The 24,806-nt window shown below is 33.2% G+C and overlaps 1 protein-coding gene across 11 annotated transcripts in view; it reads right to left on the bottom strand.

Moving 5' to 3' along the window:
• LOC145292153 (uncharacterized) overlaps window positions 1–24,806 on the bottom strand; it is a 95,893-nt gene that overhangs the window by 49,038 nt on the left and 22,049 nt on the right. For 3 of the 11 annotated variants that reach the window (XM_080138283.1, XM_080138285.1, XM_080138290.1), the window contains exons 7-12: window positions 22,579–22,602; window positions 19,311–19,334; window positions 17,149–17,172; window positions 13,877–13,900; window positions 11,720–11,743; window positions 6,204–6,227 (exon numbers count right to left, since the gene is read on the bottom strand). In XM_080138283.1, coding sequence (XP_079994409.1) covers window positions 6,204–6,227; window positions 11,720–11,743; window positions 13,877–13,900; window positions 17,149–17,172; window positions 19,311–19,334; window positions 22,579–22,602 — 144 coding nt within the window. Of the gene's footprint in view, window positions 1–733; window positions 758–2,892; window positions 2,917–6,203; window positions 6,228–11,719; window positions 11,744–13,876; window positions 13,901–17,148; window positions 17,173–19,310; window positions 19,335–22,578; window positions 22,603–24,806 lie in introns of all 11 variants that reach the window. The other 8 variants (XM_080138282.1, XM_080138293.1, XM_080138284.1 and 5 more) reach the window with 7 other exon arrangements.

Genomic DNA, 24,806 nt, shown 5'->3' on the forward strand with positions numbered 1-24,806 from the left:
AAATATTTTTGCAGCGAGGAATGTCACATTCTGATTTTGATTCTTATTCAATTTTATAAGGAATGCAAATAAACATTTCTTTCATTTTTATCATTCCAATAAAGTTTTAAAATGTTGCAAATAATTAAATGACTATCCTATATTTCAATAAAGAGATGTTTTAATTATTCTTCATTTATGAAATTCTATTAGTAATCATAAACCAATGATGGTTTATAACAAGTAATAGCTTTGTTTGAACGTATGAATAACACGTACAGAAATATATCGACAACTTGAAATGTTCATCTCAATTTGCCGCCATCTTGCTATTCGTTTTGCGCATGTGCAATTTTATTCAAAGAATTCGTTTAATTTTAAATCAGTTTTATCTATCTGCCAGGTAAGCTTAAACGGAAGGGAACTCGGATAGAGCGTTAAATATATTGGTGTCGATCCGAAGGTACTGAAGTCATTTTTTTGAAGTTTTGAAATCAGTACGAACGGCAAAGTCGGGCCACCTCACATGTTATTAAAATTATTCTCGTGATGTAATGCATTTTTTGTGCCGAATTTTAGATCTTTATATTTATACGATTAAATAAAGATTTTTATCAAAATTTCTAATCGGCATTAATATTATATAAGGTTTAATAATTTTAGCGTTCAATACTTATAAAGTGTCATGAGTAACAAATACAATTAATATGATTAGAAATACAAATATCAAAATTAAGCAATGAAATATACACACCTTTTCTGTCAGATGTTCTTTGATCTAAAATATCAAAGAAAATACTTGTTTTAACATATTATTGAAATATTGTTTTAAAGTCTTTCACAAACAGATTAATGAAGTCAATCGTTCTTTTATTTCAATCATTAAAGTATTTGTATTTCGTAATATTCAATCTAAAGGCGTTAACTTTCGTTTTTGTATAGTTTTAAAGAATAAATTAATATTTTGAAATTATATATAATATATTACGTCATAATCACGTTGCCACACCAGATTCTCTAAGACAATCGACGTTAGCAAAGTTACATCTGACTAGTACTAAATTGAACTCTGAAACCTGGAGAGGAATGTGCAACGCTATGCTATTATTTCATAAAACACACCGCATGAAATAATGTACGAGGGGCGTGCAATAAGTAATGCCCCTGACCCACTTTCAGTTGTCTGATCTAGCTGAAATTTTGCATGTGCAATGATTTATATCTCTACGGGTTATTTGACAAATTACAGCTCTGAAGTAATTGTGGTTTCTGTTTTACAGGTGTTTGAACTGAGTTAGGTGTGAAATGGAGCCTGTTGAATGTCGAGCAGTGATTCGGTTTTTGTATTTGAAAGAACGCACACCACAGGAGACTTTTGATGAAATGAAAGAAACTTATGGTGATAATGCCCCATCATATGACCTTGTAAAACGCTGGCATCGTGAATTCAAATATGGCCGGAAGTCTGTGGAAGCAGCTCCCAGACCTGGTCGCCCCTCTTCTGCCATTGATGAGGCATCTGTCCGTAAAGTTGAGGCTGCCATTTTGGAAGATCCGCGCATGACTATTCGCCAAATAGCCCAAGATGTCAAGATTAGTACAGGTTTGTGGAAAGTATCATTCATGACTATTTGCATATGCATAAGGTGTCTGTCAGATGGATTCCGAGGTTGCTCACACCATTCAAGAAGCGAGGACGCGTCGAGTGCTTGGGGATGAATTGTGATATGTGGCAAGAAGATGAGTCAAAGTTTTTCAAAAGACTAATTATACAGGATGAAAACTGGGTCGATCACTATGACCCAGAGACCAAAGTCCAGTCAATGCAGTGGAAGCAATTGGACTCACCACCTCCAAAGAAGGCAAGAGTGTAGCCCTCCGCTGGTAAGGTCATGCTCACAGTCTTCTGGGACCAGGATGGAGTAGTGATGACAGATTTCCTGGCAAAGGGTACCACAATTACAGGAGCCTATTATGCTTCACTTTTGAGGAAATTAAGAGAAGCTATGAAAATGAAGAGGCGGGGCCAGATAAGAAAACGTACCCTCTTCCTCCAGGACAACGATCCGGTCCACAACTCGTATGTCGCCAGATCAGAAGCACGGGCGTGTAGTTATGAAATACTCCCCATCCTTCCTACTCTCCTGACCTTGCACCCTCTGATTTTCTCCTCTTCCCAGCCATGAAGTTGTTTTAGAAAGGAAAGCGTTTCCCAGACGATGCAACCTTGATTTCTGAAGTCACGTCGTGGTTGGAGTACCAACCTGGGGTGTTCTACAAAAACGGTCTCTAGAGCTGCATCAAACGATAGGAGAAATGCATAACTCTGGGTGGTTCCTATGTAGAGAAAAACTAATAACTGTGCCAAGTTTCTATGCCCTACTGCTATGGGAAGTGAGTCAGGGGCATTACTTATTGTACGCCCCTCATAGCGTACCTTCGACCCCGAAAAGTAAGGGGCTCTCAGAAATTATATGGCATAAAATAAATATAAAATATTGATATAACTGTTACGTGATGCACGCATTGGTGCTTCTTTATCTGTTAGTTTCTGGAAACGTTTTCTGAAATACTTTTTTAGATCGTAATTTAAAGAGAAACTGCTTCACTCGTTTTCCTCGTGTCCATTTCGTTTATTTGTCAGACAAATTCAACTAGTATTGTCTCCCCCTGATTTATCTTACAATACCTATTTATCATTTTGACGCCATTAGAATCATCAGTATAAACAGTGATCTTTTATTTTATATCTGACTACACAGAATCATTTTGCACTTTAAAAATATAGTCATTTTATTTCTCATACTATAAGCACCAATATTGACACCATGACATTTAAATATCAGTGGATCGTAGTATAATGTACCCCTTTTGTTATAGAAATCATAGTTTATTACATTTACATATACAGACCTTTTTTAGTTCTTCTGGCCCGAACTGAAATATTAAAAAAAATGATAGTATTAAAATATGTTAAATAAACTAGGTGGTCCAAACGGGGGCATTTTATTATTCCGTTTTTTATTTTATTTTTTTTTTATGGGCCTTTAGTCATTTAAAATCGTTGTGAAAGGTTTAACAAGGAGATAAAATTGAAAGAAATCACAATTTGTCAATCGTAAGCCGACTTAAATTGATCTTCTACGCATGCGCAAATATTTTTATGTTTATGTTAGAACAATAGTCTTTCCGAGTCATTTTATGTGGAAGAGTTTACATTTGTAGAATTTGAATGGATCGATCCAAATCCTTAAAATAATAATAATAATAACATTAATAATAATAATAATAATAATAATAATAATAATAATAATAAAAATGATATCTAAATTCATGCATCATTGATCATCATTAACGTGAATATTAGAGAGCAATGCATTTGTAAGCCAAAAATAAAACACAGATATTAAACTTTAATACAGGATATGAACATACAAGTTACAGAAGATACGAGCGAAATGATAAATGTCTACAAAAGTGTCACATTAAACATTTGAAAGGCGTAAAAGCTATTTTTAATGCTTACAATGCCGGAATGTACAGTCGTTATGAGCAGATGCCTAAATGGATGGATAATAAATAATTGAAAAAGTTTTTTTAATTTATTTGCCTGAATGTTTTGTTTTTTGGTGGGTTTTTTTTTCAACTATTTATTCGATATGTCCTTTCAGGTGCATTACCCATCATCAGTGGAGAAACATATCCATTCTCTAGGCTGACACTTGTAAAGTGGCTGGGTTTTATAGATTATTAATCCAAACTCTCAAAGTTTAAATAATTCCGTTATCTATTCAGGGGAAGTAATTCTATTTTTACTCATCTGTAGATGTTCTGATCAAGGGGACATACTTCAAAATTCCGTTTAATATGGTTATAACTGGCTGTTATTGCTTAAATGTTTTTATAAAATTATAGACACTTTAAAGCTTAAATAATTACGTAAACAGTTAATGGAGGTGATTTTCATTTTTACATATCTATAGATTTAAGATCAGTAGGAAAGTAATTCTAAATTCTATTTACATATAGTTAAATCTAAGGGAAAACTTATACCTATTTATTCATTCACTAACTTGTTGTGATTATGTAGGTATGTTTGTGTTAAGGTGGGTATTTCTTTCTTTTTTTTTTTTTTTTCGGCTATATGAATTATCACCGAGATAGTATAAGGAGAGTAGTTAGTCTGTTTGGTTCTTTATTAGAAATATGTTAGATTTTTCTGTCTTACTATTAATTTTTGGTTTACTTTTTTCAATCAATATTGATTCTTTTAATCTGAGGTTTCCATGATTCCTATAATTTGCTAAAATTTTCACGGTTATGTTTTTGCCGGATTATGTTTTCCAGACACGTGTTTGTAAACAGATGATGTTTTGATGATCATGTGTTCCTTAACACTTATATGTAACGGTCTTATTGAACTTCCGATGTATGTGATATGTATCGTTACAGATTTTACGTTGAATTTGATACACTGCATATGTGCGTTCGTATAACACTGTGTTTTATATGGGACAGTTATAAAATGAGCATGGTTTGTTCATAGATGTACTTTGGGTTTAAGATAGGTGCTGTGTTAACGTTGGGACAGTGTGTGCGAGTTGTATGTTTAGTTGCTCTTTGCGAATAGCTTTGCGTGTGGCTGTAGTTATTCTGTCAGAAAAATGTGGTATTTTAAGAAAGCATGTGTCTGTTATTTTGTGTGTTTGTTTTCTTTTAAATGTATTAATGTGTTTGCGGGATATCCATTTAGTCGAAGGATTTGATCGAATTTTCCAATGGAGGTGATCTTGTCAATTTCATTCGTGCATCTGTTGCGAATGCGGTTTGTTGCATTTTTAGCATAACTTATTTTTGCGTGTGTAGAGAGTGCCGACTTATAGTTCACGAAAATGTCAAGGCAGGCTGATTTTTTTTTATAGAGTTGATGTTTACTTGCCCTGTGGCTGTGATATAGAGTGTTAAGTCGAGTAATGGTAGGTGTACGGATGTGTTAGGATGTTCTATGGTAAATCTGATTACAATTAACAGCCTAGGGAATGGATATGTTTTATACACCCGAAAGGACCTATGACATAAATACCATCAATAGTTGAAACAACATCCAGATAAATAAATAAAAAAGTAAAAAATATTGAATCATTTATTATACATTTATCTGCTGGTAAGGACTGTACATTTCTGCATTGTAAATCTTAAAAATACCTTTTATCCGTTAACAATGCTTCAAGCAAACAACGCCATACTTCTTATTTGAAAGACGTGTTAAAAAAGAAGCAAATATTAGAATTGTCCGGTTTTCCCAACGCAAGGCAAAATCTTTTTAAATACGACGCCCGTTCCACATTTGTAACTAATCCCAGAGCTGACAAATCAAAAGTAAAATTCAGAATGGAAAATTAAGATATAATTTTATTTATCTGCACGAATTTTTAGAATTTAATTGACCCTACATGGTTGGTGGCTATTCAATGTAATAATGTAGAAATATTTTTGCAGCGAGGAATGTCACATTCTGATTTTGATTCTTATTCAATTTTATAAGGAATGCAAATAAACATTTCTTTCATTTTTATCATTCCAATAAAGTTTTAAAATGTTGCAAATAATTAAATGACTATCCTATATTTCAATAAAGAGATGTTTTAATTATTCTTCATTTCTGAAATTCTATTAGTAATCATTAACCAATGATGGTTTATAACAAGTAATAGCTTTGTTTGAACGTATGAATAACACGTACAGAAATATATCGACAACTTGAAATGTTCATCTCAATTTGCCGCCATCTTGCTATTCGTTTTGCGCATGTGCAATTTTATTCAAAGAATTCATTTAATTTTAAATCATTTTTAACTATCTTCCAGGTAAGCGTAAACGGGAGGGAACTCGGATATAGCGTTAAATATATTGGTGTCGATTCTAGCTGAAGGTACTGAAGTCATTTTTTTTGAAGTTTTGAAATCAGTACGACCGGCAAAGTCGGGCCACCTCACACGTTATTAAAATTATTCTCGTGATGTAATGCATTTTTTGTGCCGAATTTTAGATCTTTATATTCATACGATTAAATAAAGATTGTTATCAAAATTTCTTATCGGCATTAATATTATATAAGTTTTAATAATTTTAGCGTTCAATACTTATAAATTTTCATGAGTAACAAATACAATTAATATGATTAGAAATACAAATATCAAAATTAAGCAATGAAAGATACACACCTTTGCTGCCAGATGTTCTATGATCTAAAATATCAAAAAAAAATACTTGTTTTAACATATTATTGAAATATTGTTTTAAAGTCTTTCAAAAACAGATTAATGAAGTCAATCGTTCTTTTATTTCAATCATTAAAGTATTTGTATTTCGTAATATTCAATCTAAAGGCGTTAATTTTCGTTTTTGTATAGTTTTAAAGAATAAATTAATATTTTGAAATTATATATAATATATTACGTCATAATCACGTTGCCACACCAGATTCTCTAAGACAATCGACGTTAGCAAAGTTACATCTGACTAGTACTAAATTGAACTCTGAAACCTGGAGAGGAATGGGCAATGCTATGCTATTATTTCATAAAACACACCGCATGAAATAATGTACGAGGGGCGTGCAATAAGTAATACCCCTGACCCACTTTCAGTTGTCTGATCTAGCTGAAATTTTGCATGTGCAATGATTTATATCTCTACGGGTTATTTGAAAAATTACAGCTCTTAAGTAATTGTGGTTTCTGTTTTACAGGTGTTTGAACTGAGTCAGGTGTGAAATGGAGCCTGTTGAATGTCGAGCAGATCCGGTTTTTTGTATTTGAAAGGACGCACACCACAGGAGACTTTTGATGAAATGAAAGAAACTTATGGTGATAATGCCCCATCATATGACCTTGTAAAACGCTGGCATCGTGAATTCAAATATGGCCGGAAGTCTGTGGAAGCAGCTCCCAGACCTGGTCGCCCCTCTTCTGCCATTGATGAGGGATCTGTCTGTAAAGTTGAGGCTGCCATTTTGGAAGATCCGCTCATTACTATTCGCCAAATAGCCCAAGATGTCAAGATTAGTACAGGTTTGTGGAAAGTATCATTCATGACTATTTGCATATGCATAAGGTGTCTGTCAGATGGATTCCGGGGTTGCTCACACCATTCCAGAAGCGAGGACGCGTCGAGTGCTTGGGGATGAATTTGGATATGTGCCAAGAAGATGAGTCACAGTTTTTCAAAAGACTAATTTTACAGGATGAAAACTGGGTCGATCACTATGATCCAGAGACCAAAGTCCAGTCAATGGAGTAGAAGAAATTGGACTCACCACCTCCAAAGAAGGCAAGGGTGTAGCCCTCCGCTGGTAAGGTCATGCTCACAGTCTTCTGGGACCAGGATAGAGTAGTGATGACAGATTTCCTGGCAAAGGGTACCACAATTACAGGAGCCTATTATGCTTCACTTTTGAGGAAATTAAGGGAAGCTATCAAAATGAAGAGGCGGGGCCAGATCAGCAAACGTACCCTCTTCTTCCAGGACAACGATCCGGTCCACAACTCGTATGTCGCCAGATCAGAAGCACGGGCGTGAAGTTATGAAATACTCACCATCCTTCCTACTCTCCTGACCTTGCACCCTCTGATTTTCTCCTCTTCCCAGCCATGAAGTTGTTTTAGAAAGGAAAGCGTTTCCCAGATGATGCACCCTTCATTTCTGAAGTCACGTTGTGGTTGGAGTACCAACCTGGGGTGTTCTACAAAAACGGTCTCTAGAGCTGCATCAAACGATAGGAGAAATGCATAACTCTGGGTGGTTCCTATGTAGAGAAAATCTAATAACTGTGCCAAGTTTCGATGCCCTACTGCTATGGGAAGTGGGTCAGGGGCATTACTTATTGCACGCCCCTCATAGCGTACCTTCGACCCCGAAAAGTAAGGGGCTCTACGAAATTATATGGCATAACATAAATATAAAATATTGATATAACTGTTACGTGATGCACGCATTGGTGCTTCTTTATCTGTTAGTTTCTGGAAACGTTTTCTGAAATACTTTTTTAGATTGTATTATAAAGAGAAACTGCTTCACTCGTTTTCCTCGTGTCCATTTCGTTTATTTGTCAGACAAATTCAACTAGTATCGTCCCCCCCGATTCATCTTACAATACCTATTTATCATTTTGACGCCATTAGAATCATCAGTATAAACAGTGATCTTTTATTTTATATCTGACTACACAGAATCATTTTGCACTTTAAAAATATAGTCATTTTATTTCTCATACTATAAGCACCAATATTGACACCATGACATTTAAATATCAGTGGATCGTAGTATAATGTACCCCTTTTGTTATAGAAATCATAGTTTATTACATTTACATATACAGATCTTTTTTAGTTCTTCTGGCCCGAACTGAAATATTAAAAAAATGATAGTATTAAAATATGTTAAATAAACTAGGTGGTCTAAACGGGGGCATTTTATTATTCCGTTTTTTTTTTTTTTTGTTGTTGTTGTTGTTGTTGTTGTTGTTGTTTTTTGTTGTTTTTTGTTTTTTTTTTTTATGGGCCTTTAGTCATTTAAAATCGTTGTGAAAGGTTAAACAAGGAGTTAAAATTGAAAGAAATCACAATTTGTCAATCGTAAGCCGACTTAAATTGATCTTCTACGCATGCGCAAATATTTTTATGTTTATGTTAGAACAATAGTCTTTCCGAGTCATTTTATGTGGAAGAGTTTACATTTATAGAATTTGAATGGATCGATTCAAATCATTAAAATAATAATAATAATAATAATAATAATAATAATAATAATAATAATAATAATAATAATAATAATAATAATAAAAATGATATCTAAATTCATGCATCATTGATCATCATTAACGTGAATATTAGAGAGCAATGCATTTGTAAGCCAAAAATAAAACACAGATATTAAACTTTAATACAGGATATGAACATACAAGTTACAGAAGATACGAGCGAAATGATAAATGTCTACAAAAGTGTCACATTAAACATTTGAAAGGCGTAAAAGCTATTTTTAATGCTTACAATGCCGGAATGTACAGTCGTTATGAGTAGATGCCTAAATGGATGGATAATAAATAATTGAAAAAGTTTTTTTAATTTATTTGCCTGAATGTTTTGTTTTTTTCTTGCTTTTTTTTCAACTATTTATTCCATATGTCCTTTCAGGTGCATAACCCATCATCAGTGGAGAAACATATCCATTCTCTAGGCTGACACTTGTAAAGTGGCTGGGTTTTATAGATTATTAATCCAAACTCTCAAAGTTTAAATAATTCCGTTATCTATTCAGGGGAAGTAATTCTATTTTTACTCATCTGTAGATGTTCTGATCAAGGGGACATAATTCAAAATTCCGTTTAATATGGTTATAACTGGCTGTTATTGCTTAAATGTTTTTATAAAATTATAGACGCTTTAAAGCTTAAATAATTACGTAAACAGTTAATGGAGGTGATTTTTATTTTTACATATCTATAGATTTAAGATCAGTAGGAAAGTAATTCTAAATTCTATTTACATATAGTTAAATCTAAGGGAAAAATTATACCTATTTGTTCATTCACTAACTTGTTTGGATTATGTAGGTATGTTTGTGTTAAAGTGGGTATTTCTTTCTTTTTTTTTTTTTTTCGGCTATATGAATTATCACCGAGATAGTATAAGGAGAGTAGTTAGTCTGTTTGGTTCTTTATTAGAAATATGTTAGATTTTTCTGTCTTACTATTAATTTTTGGTTTACTTTTTTAAATCAATATTGATTCTTTTAATCTGAGGTTTCCGTGATTCCTATAATTTGCTAAAATTTTCACGGTTATGTTTTTGCCGGATTATGTTTTCCAGACACGTGTTTGTAAACAGATGATGTTTTGATGATCATGTGTTCCTTAACACTTATATGTAACGGTCTTATTGAACTTCCGATGTATGTGATATGTATCGTTACAGATTTTACGTTGAATTTGATATATTGCATATGTGCGTTCGTATAACACTGTGTTTTATATGGGACAGTTATAAAATGAGCATGGTTTGTTCATAGATGTACTTTGGGTTTTAGATAGGTGCTGTGTTAACGTTGGGACAGTGTGTGCGAGTTGTATGTTTAGTTGCTCTTTGCGAATAGCTTTGCGTATGGCTGTAGTTATTCTGTCAGTAAAATGTGGTATTTTAAGAAAGCATGTGTCTGTTATTTTGTCTGTTTGTTTTCTTTTAAATGTATTAATGTGTTTGCGGGATATCCATTTAGTCGAAGGATTTGATCGAATTTTCCAATGGAGGTGATCTTGTCAATTTCATTCGTGAATCTGTTGCGAATGTGGTCTGTTGCATTTTTAGCATAACTTATTTTTGCGTGTGTAGAGAGTGCCGACTTATAGTTCACGAAAATGTCACGGCAGGCTGATTTTTTTTTATAGAGTTGATGTTTACTTGTCCTGTTGCTGTGATGTAGAGTGTTAAGTCGAGTAATGGTAGGTGTACGGATGTGTTAGGATGTTCTATGGTAAATCTGATTGCAATTAACAGCCTAGGGAATGGATATGTTTTATACACCCGAAAGACCTATGACATAAATACCATCAATAGTTGAAAAAACATCCAGATAAATAAATAAAAAAGTAAAAAATATTGAATCATTTATTATACATTTATCTGCTGGTAAGGACTGTACATTTCTGCATTGTAAACCTTAAAAATACCTTTTATCCGTTAACAATGCTTCAAGCAAACAACGCCATACTTCCTATTTGAAAGACGTGTTAAAAAAGAAGCAAATATTAGATATGTCCGGTTTTCCCAACGCAAGGCAAAATCTTTTTAAATACGACGCCCGTTCCACATTTGTAACTAATCCCAGAGCTGACTAATCAAAAGTAAAATTCAGAATGGAAAATTAAGATATAATTTTATTTATCTGCACGAACTCTTAGAATTTAATTGACCCTACATGGTTGGTGGCTATTCAATGTAATAATGTAGAAATATTTTTGCAGCGAGGAATGTCACATTCTGATTTTGATTCTTATTCAATTTTATAAGGAATGCAAAAAAAACATTTCTTTCATTTTTATCATTCCAATAAAGTTTTAAAATGTTGCAAATAATTAAATGACTATCATATATTTCAATAAAGATATGTTTTAATTATTCTTCATTTCTGAAATTATATTAGTAATCATAAACCAATGATGGTTTATAACAAGTAATAGCTTTGTTTGAAAGTATGAATAACACGTACAGAAATATATCGACAACTTGAAATGTTCATTTCAATTTGCCGCCATCTTGCTATTCGTTTTGCGCATGTGCAATTTTATTCAAAAAATTCGTTTAATTTTAAATCAGTTTTATCTATCTGCCAGGTAAGCTTAAACGGAAGGGAACTCGGATAGAGCGTTAAATATATTGGTGTCGATTCTAGCTGAAGGTACTGAAGTCATTTTTTTTAAGTTTTGAAATCAGTACGATCCAGCAAAGTCAGGCCACCTCATACCTTATTAAAATTATTCTCGTGATGTAATGCATTTTTTGTGCCGAATTTAAGATCTTTATATTTATACGATTAAATATTTATACGATTAAATCGGCATTAATATTATATAATGTTTAATAATTTTAGCGTTCAATACTTATAAATTGTCATGAGAAACAAATACAATTAATATGATTAGAAATACAAATATCAAAATTAAGCAATGAAAGATACACACCTTTGCTGTCAGATGTTCTTTGATCTAAAATATCAAAGAAAATACTTGTTTTAACATATTATTGAAATATTGTTTTAAAGTCTTTCAAAAACAGATTAATGAAGTCAATCGTTCTTTTATTTCAATCATTAAAGTATTTGTATTTCGTAATATTCAATCTAAAGGCATTAACTTTCGTTTTTGTATAGTTTTAAAGAATAAATTAATATTTTGAAATTATATATAATATATTACGTCATAATCACGTTGCCACACCAGATTCTCTAAGACAATCGACGTTAGCAAAGTTACATCTGACTAGTAATAAATTGAACTCTGAAACCTGGAGAGGAATGGGCAACGCTATGCTATTATTTCATTAAACACACCGCATGAAATAATATACGAGGGGCGTGCAATAAGTAATGCCTCTGACCCACTTTCAGTTGTCTGATCTAGCTGAAATTTTGCATGTGCAATGATTTCTATCTCTAGGGGTTATTTGACAAATTACAGCTCTGAAGTAATCGTGGTTTCTGTTTTACAGGTGTTTGAACTGAGTCAGGTGTGAAATGGAGCCGGTGGAATGTCGAGCAGTGATCCGGTTTTTGTATTTGAAAGGACGCACACCACATGAGACTTTTGATGAAATGAAAGAAACTTATGGTGATAATGCCCCATCATATGACCTTGTAAAACGCTGGCATCGTGAATTCAAATATGGCCGGAAGTCTGTGGAAGCAGCTCCCAGACCTGGTCGCCTCTCTTCTGCCATTGATGAGGCATCTGTCCGTAAAGTTGAGGCTGCCATTTTGGAAGATCCGCGCATTACTATTCCCCAAATAGCCCAAGATGTCAAGATTAGTACAGGTTTGTGGAAAGTATCATTCATGACTATTCGCATATGCATAAGGTGTCTGTCAGATGGATTACGAGGTTGCTCACACCATTCCAGAAGCGATGACGCGTCGAGTGCTTGGGGATGAATTTGGATATGTGCCAAGAAGAAGAGTCAAAGTTTTTCAAAAGACTGATTATATAGGATGAAAACTGGGTCGATCACTATGATCCAGAGTCCAAAGTCCAGTCAATGCAGTGGAAGCAATTGGACTCACCACCTCCAAAGAAGGCAAGAGTATAGCCCTCCGCTGGTAAGGTCATGCTCACAGTCTTCTGGGACCAGGATGGAGTAGTGATGACAGATTTCCTGGCAAAGGGTACCACAATTACAGGAGCCTATTATGCTTCACTTTGGAGGAAATTAAGGGAAGCTATGAAAATGAAGAGGCGGGGCCAGATAAGCAAACGTACCCTCTTCCTCCAGGACAACGATCCGGTCCACAACTCGTATGTCGCCAGATCAGAAGCACGGGCGTGTAGTTATGAAATACTCCCCATCCTTCCTACTCTCCTGACCTTGCACCCTCTGATTTTCTCCTCTTCCCAGCCATGAAGTTGTTTTAGAAAGGAAAGCGTTTCCCAGATGATGCAGCCTTGATTTCTGAAGTCATGTCGTGGTTGAAGTACCAACCTGGGGTGTTCTACAAAAACGGTCTCCAGAGCTGCATCAAACGATATGAGAAATGCATAACTCTGGGTGGTTCCTATGTAGAGAAAAACTAATAACTGTGCCAAGTTTCGATGCCCTACTGCTATGGGAAGTGGGTCAGGGGCATTACTTATTGCACGCCCCTCGTAGCGTACCTTCGACCCCGAAAAGTAAGGGGCTCTCAGAAATTATATGGCATAACATAAATATAAAATATTGATATAACTGTTACGTGATGCACGCATTGGTGCTTCTTTATCTGTTAGTTTCTGGAAACGTTTTCTGAAATACTTTTTTAGATCGTATTATAAAGAGAAACTGCTTCACTCGTTTTCCTCGTGTCCATTTCGTTTATTTGTCAGACAAATTCAACTAGTATTGTCCCCCCGATTCATCTTACAATACCTATTTATCATTTTGACGCCATTAGAATCATCAGTATAAACAGTGATCTTTTATTTTATATCTGACTACACAGAATCATTTTGCACTTTAAAAATATAGTCATTTTATTTCTCATACTATAAGCACCAATATTGACACCATGACATTTAAATATCAGTGGATCGTAGTATAATGTACCCCTTTTGTTATAGAAATCATAGTTTATTACATTTACATATACAGACCTTTTTTAGTTCTTCTGGCCCGAACTGAAATATTAAAAAAATGATAGTATTAAAATATGTTAAATAAACTAGGTGGTCTAAACGAGGGCATTTTATAATTCCGGTTTTTTTTTTGGGGGGGGGGTTCATGGGCCTTTAGTCATTTAAAATCGTTGTGAAAGGTTTAACAAGGAGTTAAAATTGAAAGAAATCACAATTTGTCAATCGTAAGCCGACTTAAATTGATCTTCTACGCATGCGCAAATATTTTTATGTTTATGTTAGAACAATAGTCTTTCCGAGTCATTTTATGTGGAAGAGTTTACATTTGTAGAATTTGAATGGATCGATTACAATCATTAAAATAATAATAATAATAATAATAATAATAATAATAATAATAATAATAATAATAATAATAAAAATGATATCTAAATTCATGCATCATTGATCATCATTAACGTGAATATTAGAGAGCAATGCATTTGTAAGCCAAAAATAAAACACAGATATTAAACTTTAATACAGGATATGAACATACAAGTTACAGAAGATACGAGCGAAATGATAAATGTCTACAAAAGTGTCACATTAAACATTTGAAAGGCGTAAAAGCTATTTTTAATGCTTACAATGCCGGAATGTACAGTCGTTATGAGTAGATGCCTAAATGGATGGATAATAAATAATTGAAAAAGTTTTTTTAATTTATTTGCCTGAATGTTTTGTTTTTTTCTTGCTTTTTTTTCAACTATTTATTCCATATGTCCTTTCAGGTGCATAACCCATCATCAGTGGAGAAACATATTCATTCTCTTGTAAAGTGGCTGGGTTTTATAGATTATTAATCCAAACCCTCAGTTTAAATAATTCCGTTATCTATTCAGGGGAAGTAATTCTATTTTTACTCATCTGTAGATGTTCTGATCAAGGGGACATACTTCAAAATTCCGTTTAATATGGTTATAACTGGCTGTTATTGCTTAAATGTTTTTATAAAATTATAGACGCTTTAAAGCTTAAATAATTACGTAAACAGTTAATGGAGGTGATTTTCATTTTTACATATCTATAGATTTAAGATCAGTAGGAAAGTAATTCTAAATTCTATTTACATATAGTTAAATCTAAGGGAAAAATTATACCTATTTGTTCATTCACTAACTTGTTTGGATTATGTAGGTATGTTTGTGTTAAAGTGGGTATTTCTTTCTTTTTTTTTTTTTCGGCTATATGAATTATCACCGAGATAGTATAAGGAGAGTAGTTAGTCTGTTTGGTTCTTTATTAGAAATATGTTAGATTTTTCTGTCTTACTATTAATTTTTGGTTTACTTTTTTCAATCAATATTGATTCTTTTAATCTGAGGTTTCCGTGATTCCTATAATTTGCTAAAATTTTCACGGTTATGTTTTTGCCGGATTATGTTTTCCAGACACGTGTTTGTAAACAGATGATGTTTTGATGATCATGTGTTCCTTAACACTTATATGTAACGGTCTTATTGAACTTCCGATGTATGTGATATGTATCGTTACAGATTTTACGTTGAATTTGATATATTGCATATGTGCGTTCGTATAACACTGTGTTTTATATGGGACAGTTATAAAATGAGCATGGTTTGTTCATAGATGTACTTTGGGTTTTAGATAGGTGCTGTGTTAACGTTGGGACAGTGTGTGCGAGTTGTATGTTTAGTTGCTCTTTGCGAATAGCTTTGCGTATGGCTGTAGTTATTCTGTCAGTAAAATGTGGTATTTTAAGAAAGCATGTGTCTGTTATTTTGTTTGTTTGTTTTCTTTTAAATGTATTAATGTGTTTGCGGGATATCCATTTAGTCGAAGGATTTGATGGAATTTTCCAATGGAGGTGATCTTGTCAATTTCATTCGTGCATCTGTTGCGAATGCGGTTTGTTGCATTTTTAGCATAACTTATTTTTGCGTGTGTAGAGAGTGCCGACTTATAGTTCACGAAAATGTCAAGGCAGGCTGATTTTTTTTTATAGAGTTGATGTTTACTTGCCCTGTGGCTGTGATGTAGAGTGTTAAGTCGAGTAATGATAGGTGTACGGATGTGTTAGGATGTTCTATGGTAAATCTGATTACAATTAACAGCCTAGGGAATGGATATGTTTTATACACCCGAAAGGACCTATGACATAAATACCATCAATAGTTGAAAAAAACATCCAGATAAATAAATAAATAAGTAAAAAATATTGAATCATTTATTATACATTTATCTGCTGGTAAGGACTGTACATTTCTGCATTGTAAACCATAAAAATACCTTTTATCGTTAACAATGCTTCAAGCAAACAACGCCATACTTCTTATTTGAAAGACGTGTTAAAAAAGAAGCAAATATTAGAATTGTCCGGTTTTCCCAACGCAAGGCAAAATCTTTTTAAATACGACGCCCGTTCCACATTTGTAACTAATCCCAGAGCTGACTAATCAAAAGTAAAATTCAGAATGGAAAATTAAGATATAATTTTATTTATCTGCACGAATTTTTAGAATGTAATTGACCCTACATGGTTGGTGGCTATTCAATGTAATAATGTAGAAATATTTTTGCAGCGAGGAATGTCACATTCTGATTTTGATTCTTATTCAATTTTATAAGGAATGCAAATAAACATTTCTTTCATTTTTATCATTCCAATAAAGTTTTAAAATGTTGCAAATAATTAAATGACTATCCTATATTTCAATCAAGATATGGTTTAATTATTCTTCATTTCTGAAATTCTATTAGTAATCATAAACAATAACAAGTAATAGCTTTGTTTGAACGTATGAATAACACGTACAGAAATATATCGACAACTTGAAATGTTCATTTCAATTTGCCGCCATCTTGCTATTCGTTTTGCGCATGTGCAATTTTATTCAAAGAATTCGTTTAATTTTAAATCAGTTTTATCTATCTGCCAGGTAAGCTTAAACGGAAGGGAACTCGGAGAGAGCGTTAAATATATTGGTGTCGATTCTAGCTGAAGGTACTGAAGTCATTTTTTTGAAGTTTTGAAATCAGTACGATCCGGCAAAGTCAGCCCACCTCACACGTTATTAAAATTATTCTCGTGATGTAATGCATTTTTTGTGCCGAATTTAAGATCTTTATATTTATACGATTAAATATTTATACGATTAAATCGGCATTAATATTATATAATGTTTAATAATTTTAGCGTTCAATACTTATAAATTTTCATGAGTAACAAATACAATTAATATGATTAGAAATACAAATATCAAAATTAAGCAATGAAAGATACACACCTTTTCTGTCAGATGTTCTTTGATCTAAAATATCAAAAAAAAATACTTGTTTTAACATATTATTGAAATATTGTTTTAAAGTCTTTCACAAACAGATTAATGAAGTCAATCGTTCTTTTATTTCAATCATTAAAGTATTTGTATTGCGTAATATTCAATCTAAAGGCGTTAACTTTCGTTTTTGTATAGTTTTAAAGAATAAATTAATATTTTGAAATTATATATAATATATTACGTCATAATCACGTTGCCACACCAGATTCTCTAAGAAAATCGACGTTAGCAAAGTTACATCTGACTAGTACTAAATTGAACTCTGAAACCTGGAGAGGAATGGGCAACGCTATGCTATTATTTCATAAAACACACCGCATGAAATAATGTACGAGGGGCGTGCAATAAGTAATGCCTCTGACCCACTTTCAGTTGTCTGATCTAGCTGAAATTTTGCATGTGCAATGATTTATATCTCTACGGGTTATTTGACAAATTACAGCTCTGAAGTAATTGTGGTTTCTGTTTTACAGGTGTTTGAACTGAGTCAGGTGTGAAATGGAGCCTGTTGAATGTCGAGCAGTGATCCGGTTTTTGTATTTGAAAGGACGCACACCACATGAGACTTTTGATGAAATGAAAGAAACTTATGGTGATAATGCCCCATCATATGACCTTGTAAAACGCTGGCATCGTGAATTCAAATATGGCCGGAAGTCTGTGGAAACAGCTGCCAGACCTGGTCGCCCCTCTTCTGCCATTGATGAGGCATCTGTCCGTAAAGTTGAGGCTGCCATTTTGGAAGATCCGCGCATTAATATTCCCCAAATAGCCCAAGATGTCAAGATTAGTACAGGTTTGATGAAAGTATCATTCATGACTATTTGCATATGCATAAGGTGTCTGTCAGATGGATTCCGAGGTTGCTCACACCATTCCTGAAGCGAGGACGCGTCGAGTGCTTGGGGATGAATTTGGATATGTGCCAAGAAGAAGAGTCAAAGTTTTTCAAAAGACTGATTATATAGGATGAAAACAGGGTCGATCACTATGATCCAGAGACCAAAGTCCAGTCAATGCAGTGGAAGCAATTGGACTCACCACCTCCAAAGAAGGCAAGAGTATAGCCCTCCGCTGGTAAGGTCATGCCCCCAGTCTTCTGGGACCAGGATGGAGTAGTGATGACAGATTTCCTGGCAAAGGGTACCACAATTACAGGAGCCTATTATGCTTCACTTTTGAGGAAATTAAGGGAAGCTATGAAAATGAAGAGGCGGGGCCAGATCAGCAAACGTACCCTCTTCCTCCAGGACAACGATCCGGTCCACAACTCGTATGTCGCCAGATCAGAAGCACGGGCGTGTAGTTATGAAATACTCCCCATCCTTCCTACTCTCCTGACCTTGCACCCTCTGATTTTCTCCTCTTCCCAGCCATGAAGTTGTTTTAGAAAGGAAAGCGTTTCCCAGATGATGCAGCCTTGATTTCTGAAGTCATGTCGTGGTTGGAGTACCAACCTGGGGTGTTCTACAAAAACGGTCTCCAGAGCTGCATCAAACGATATGAGAAATGCATAACTCTGGGTGGTTCCTATGTAGAGAAAAACTAATAACTGTGCCAAGTTTCGATGCCCTACTGCTATGGGAAGTGGGTCAGGGGCATTACTTATTGCACGCCCCTCGTAGCGTACCTTCGACCCCGAAAAGTAAGGGGCTCTCAGAAATTATATGGCATAACATAAATATAAAATATTGATATAACTGTTACGTGATGCACGCATTGGTGCTTCTTTATCTGTTAGTTTCTGGAAACGTTTTCTGAAATACTTTTTTAGATCGCATTATAAAGAGAAACTGCTTCACTCGTTTTCCTCGTGTCCATTTCGTTTATTTGTCAGACAAATTCAACTAGTATTGTCTCCACCCCTGATTCATCTTACAATACCTATTTATCATTTTGACGCCATTAGAATCATCAGTATAAGCAGTGATCTTTTATTTTATATCTGAATACACAGAATCATTTTGCACTTTAAAAATATAGTCATTTTATTTCTCATACTATAAGCACCAATATTGACACCATGACATTTAAATATCAGTGGATCGTAGTATAATGTACCCCTTTTGTTATAGAAATCATAGTTTATTACATTTACATATACAGACCTTTTTTGGTTCTTCTGGCCCGAACTGAAATATTAAAAAAATGATAGTATTAAAATATGTAAAATAAACTAGGTGGTCTAAACGGGGGCATTTTATTATTCCGGTGTTTTTTTTTTTTGTTTTTTTTTTATGGGCCTTTAGTCATTTAAAATCGTTGTGACAGGTGTTAAAATTGAAAGAAATCACAATTTGTCAATCGTAAGCCGACTTAAATTGATCTTCTACGCATGCGCAAATATTTTTATGTTTATGTTAGAACAATAGTCTTTACGAGTCATTTTATGTGGAAGAGTTTACATTTGTAGAATTTGAATGGATCGATCCAAATCATTAAAATAATAATAATAATAATAATAATAATAAATGATATCTAAATTCATGCATCATTGATCATCATTAACGTGAATATTAGAGAGCAATGCATTTGTAAGCCAAAAATAAAACACAGATATTAAACTTTAATACAGGATATGAACATACAAGTTACAGAAGATACGAGCGAAATGATAAATGTCTACAAAAGTGTCACGTTAAACATTTGAAAGGCGTAAAAGCTATTTTTAATGCTTACAATGCCGGAATGTACAGTCGTTATGAGCAGATGCCTAAATGGATGGATAATAAATAATTGAAAAAGTTTTTTTAATTTTTTTGCCTGAATGTTTTTTTTTTTTTTTCAACTGTATTTATTCGATATGTCCTTTCAGGTGCATTACCCATCATCAGTGGAGAAACATATCCATTCTCTAGGCTGACACTTGTAAAGTGACTGGGTTTTATAGATTATTAATCCAAACCCTCAGTTTAAATAATTCCGTTATCTATTCAGGGGAAGTAATTCTATTTTTACTCATCTGTAGATGTTCTGGTCAAGGGGACATACTTCAAAATTCCGTTTAATATGGTTATAACTGGCTGTTATTGCTTAAATGTTTTTATAAAATTATAGACGCTTTAAAGCTTAAATAATTACGTAAACAGTTAATGGAGGTGATTTTCATTTTTACATATCTATAGATTTAATATCAGTAGGAAAGTAATTCTAAATTCTATTTACATATAGTTAAATCTAAGGGAAAAGTTATATCTATTTGTTCATTCACTAACTTGTTTGGATTATGTAGGTATGTTTGTGTTAAGGTGAGTATTTCTTTCTTTTTTTTTTTTTTTTTTTTTTTTTTCGGCTATATGAATTATCACCGAGATAGTATAAGGAGAGTAGTTAGTATGTTTGGTTCTTTATTAGAAATATGTTAGATTTTTCTGTCTTACTATTAATTTTTGGGTTACTTTTTTCAATCAATATTGATTCTTTTAATCTGAGGTTTCCGTGATTCCTATAATTTGCTAAAATTTTCACGGTTATGTTTTTGCCGGATTATGTTTTCCAGAAACGTGTTTGTAAACAGATGATGTTTTGATGATCATGTGTTCCTTAACTCTTATTTGAAACGGTCTTATTGAACTTCCGATGTATGTGACATGTATCGTTACAGATTTTACGTTGAATTTGATATATTGCATATGTGCGTTCGTAAAACACTGTGTTTTATATGGGACAGTTATAAAATGAGCATGGTTTGTTCATAGATGTACTTTGGGTTTTAGATAGGTGCTGTGTTAACGTTGGGACAGTGTGTGCGAGTTGTATGTTTAGTTGCTCTTTGCGAATAGCTTTGCGTATGGCTGTAGTTATTCTGTCAGTAAAATGTGGTATTTTAAGAAAGCATGTGTCTGTTATTTTGTTTGTTTGTTTTCTTTTAAATGTATTAATGTGTTTGCGGGATATCCATTTAGTCGAAGGATTTGATGGAATTTTCCAATGGAGGTGATCTTGTCAATTTCATTCGTGCATCTGTTGCGAATGCGGTTTGTTGCATTTTTAGCATAACTTATTTTTGCGTGTGTAGAGAGTGCCGACTTATAGTTCACGAAAATGTCACGGCAGGCTGATTTTTTTTTATAGAGTTGATGTTTACTTGCCCTGTTGCTGTGATGTAGAGTGTTAAGTCGAGTAATGGTAGGTGTACGGATGTGTTAGGATGTTCTATGGTAAATCTGATTACAATTAACAGCCTAGGGAATGGATATGTTTTATACACCCGAAAGGACCTATGACATAAATACCATCAATAGTTGAAAAAACATCCAGATAAATAAATAAAAAAGTAAAAAATATTGAATCATTTATTATACATTTATCTGCTGGTAAGGACTGTACATTTCTGCATTGTAAACCTTAAAAATACCTTTTATCCGTTAACAATGCTTCAAGCAAACAACGCCATACTTCTTATTTAAAAGACGTGTTAAAAAAGAAGCAAATACTAGAATTGTCCGGTTTTCCCAACGCAAGGCAAAATCTTTTTAAATACGACGCCCGTTCCACATTTGTAACTAATCCCAGAGCTGACTAATCAAAAGTAAAATTCAGAATGGAAAATTAAGATATAATTTTATTTATCTGCACGAATTTTTGGAATTTAATTGACCCTACATGGTTGGTGGCTATTCAATGTAATAATGTAGAAATATTTTTGCAGCGAGGAATGTCACATTCTGATTTTGATTCTTATTCAATTTTATAAGGAATGCAAATAAACATTTCTTTCATTTTTATCATTCCAATAAAGTTTTAAAATGTTGCAAATAATTAAATGACTATCCTATATTTCAATACAAATATGGTTTAATTATTCTTCATTTCTGAAATTCTATTAGTAATCATAAACCAATGATGGTTTATAACAAGTAATAGCTTTGTTTGAACGTATGAATAACACGTTCAGAAATATATCGACAACTTGAAATGTTCATTTCAATTTGCCGCCATCTTGCTATTCGTTTTGCGCATGTGCAATTTTATTCAAAGAATTCGTTTAATTTTAAATCAGTTTTATCTATCTGCCAGGTAAGCTTAAACGGAAGGGAACTCGGATAGAGCGTTAAATATATTGGTGTCGATTCTAGCTGAAGGTACTGAAGTCATTTTTTTGAAGTTTTGAAATCAGTACGATCCGGCAAAGTCAGCCCACCTCACACGTTATTAAAATTATTCTCGTGATGTAATGCATTTTTTGTGCCGAATTTAAGATCTTTATATTTATACGATTAAATAAAAATTGTTATCAAAATTTCTAATCGGCATTAATATTATATAAGGTTTAATAATTTTAGCGTTCAATACTTATAAATTGTCATGAGTAACAAATACAATTAATATGATTAGAAATACAAATATCAAAATTAAGCAATGAAAGATACACACCTTTGCTGTCAGATGTTCTTTGATCTAAAATATCAAAGAAAATACTTGTTTTAACATATTATTGAAATATTGTTTTAAAGTCTTTCACAAACAGATTAATGAAGTCAATCGTTCTTTTATTTCAATCATCAAGTATTTGTATTTCGTAATATTCAATCTAAAGGCGTTAACTTTCGTTTTTGTATAGTTTTAAAGAATAAATTAATATTTTGAAATTATATATAATATATTACGTCATAATCACGTTGCCACACCAGATTCTCTAAGGCAATCGAGGTTAGCAAAGTTACATCTGACTAGTACTAAATGGAACTCTGAAACCTGGAGAGGAATGGGAAACGCTGTGGTATTATTTCACCGCTATGCTATTATTAAAACATTGATATAAGTGTTAGGTGATGCCGCATTAGTGCTACTTCATCTGTTATTTTCTGGAAAAGCTTTCTGAAATACATTTTTAGTCAGTATTATAAAGCGAAACTGCTTCACTCGTTTTTCTCCTGCCCATTTCATTTATTTGTCAGACAAATTCAACTAATATTGTCTCCCCCTGATTCATCTTACAATGTCTATTTGTCATTTTGACGCCATTAGAATCATCAATATAAACAATGATCTTCTTTTATTTCATATATGACTGCACAGAATCATTTTGCACTTCAAAAATATAGTCATTTTATTTCTCATACACCAATATTGACTCAATGACATTTAGGAGATGTATTACTGTACACATAGATTCGAAAAAATGGTCAAAAATTAAAATATACAATAAAGAAATATTAACAGTATCTATAAAAGTTACTTTGCAACCAACCTGAATCATTTATTAGTGTTTTAAAGTACTTTTAAACGCTCTTTATTTCATACCAAATATTAACTTTTTACGACTCGTAAGAATTCAAGATGGCCAAAATTACTACCCCGCTTCTTCTTCGCAGAGAGAAGCCTCGTTTTCAAATTTTAGTTCGCCACATTTTTGGGGAGGAGCTTCTTGCCTCGTTTTCAGCACATATCTCTGCGGGCATTTAGTGTGTACGTTTTTTTTTTTTTTTGTTTTTGTTTTTTTTTACATGCTTTAGAAGTTCCGTCCTCGTAATGGAAGTATTTGTAAACATTACATTTAATTTAGATATTTTTGGGAGCGGGGGGGGGGGTGAAATAAAATATAAAGTGGTCAAAAAACAAATATATTACATATTGAAGACTAGATAATCGCTCCAAAATACAAGTAAAACAGAAAAAACGGTAAATATTTTTTTTTGTTTACATTTTTAAGTTTACATTTTTAAGAAGTTTTTTGTGAGTGGCAATTAAAAATTAAATACTAAATACGTGCTAAAGAAATCTGGTACACCAACACAAAACTTACCTTAAGAAACTTGTTTTCGAGGGATTTTCGGGTGTGCTGAAAACGAATATCACCTTTTCCCGATATTGTAAACATACTTTTCTACATGTTCCATCCAGTAATATACGCGGCGGCCATAGTTGTTCATAAAATACTTAACAAAATCAAAATTCTCTCTGACACTTTTACTGATATAAGACATCGCTTAAATCGTTTATTCAATCCTGAAAACAAATAGGGATAGGTACACGAGAAAATAAAGTAAAACAGTTAAAAAATCTGTGAAATTTAATTATTTTATTTTTACATTAGAGACGCTTGATGCCAAAAATTGAAAAGTTTATCGTCCATGGTTTTGAATCTTTGTGCCCACATGAATTCTGCCAAATACAAACCCTAACGATTTATTCGATATAAATTTTTGTTTTATTGAAAATATTTTGGTCAATTTTTATGACGCACCCCAGCATATTATAAGCACCCCAACCTCCCAATGTCAAAAACGGCTTTCGGAATAAATACCTCCAAACCTCGAAAGCCGTTCTTAACATAGGGAGGTTGGGGGTTATTCTGAAAGCCGTTTTTAACATGGGGAGGTTGGGGTGCTTATAATACGCTGATTTGACCAATATTTTTCCAGCATTTTTTATTCATTTTACTCAAAATAATTTCTTTAATGAAAGAAATCATATTTATTTTTGCGGGCATTAGGAGGCTGGGGGCTATTCATTCATTACAAAAAAATATGGTGGAAACAGGGTTCCATTAAAGAGCGCAAAAAAAGGCTAAATTTGACCTTAAAAAGGCCAATCTGTCAAACTTTAGAAAGGCCAAATTTTAAAAGCAATATGGCGGCCTTGAGTGTCGTACATTTGGT

This window comes from Euprymna scolopes, chromosome 13 (genome assembly GCF_053919585.1).
Source record: "Euprymna scolopes isolate OS-2025 chromosome 13, ASM5391958v1, whole genome shotgun sequence".
NCBI classification, from domain to species: Eukaryota; Metazoa; Mollusca; class Cephalopoda; order Sepiida; family Sepiolidae; genus Euprymna; species Euprymna scolopes.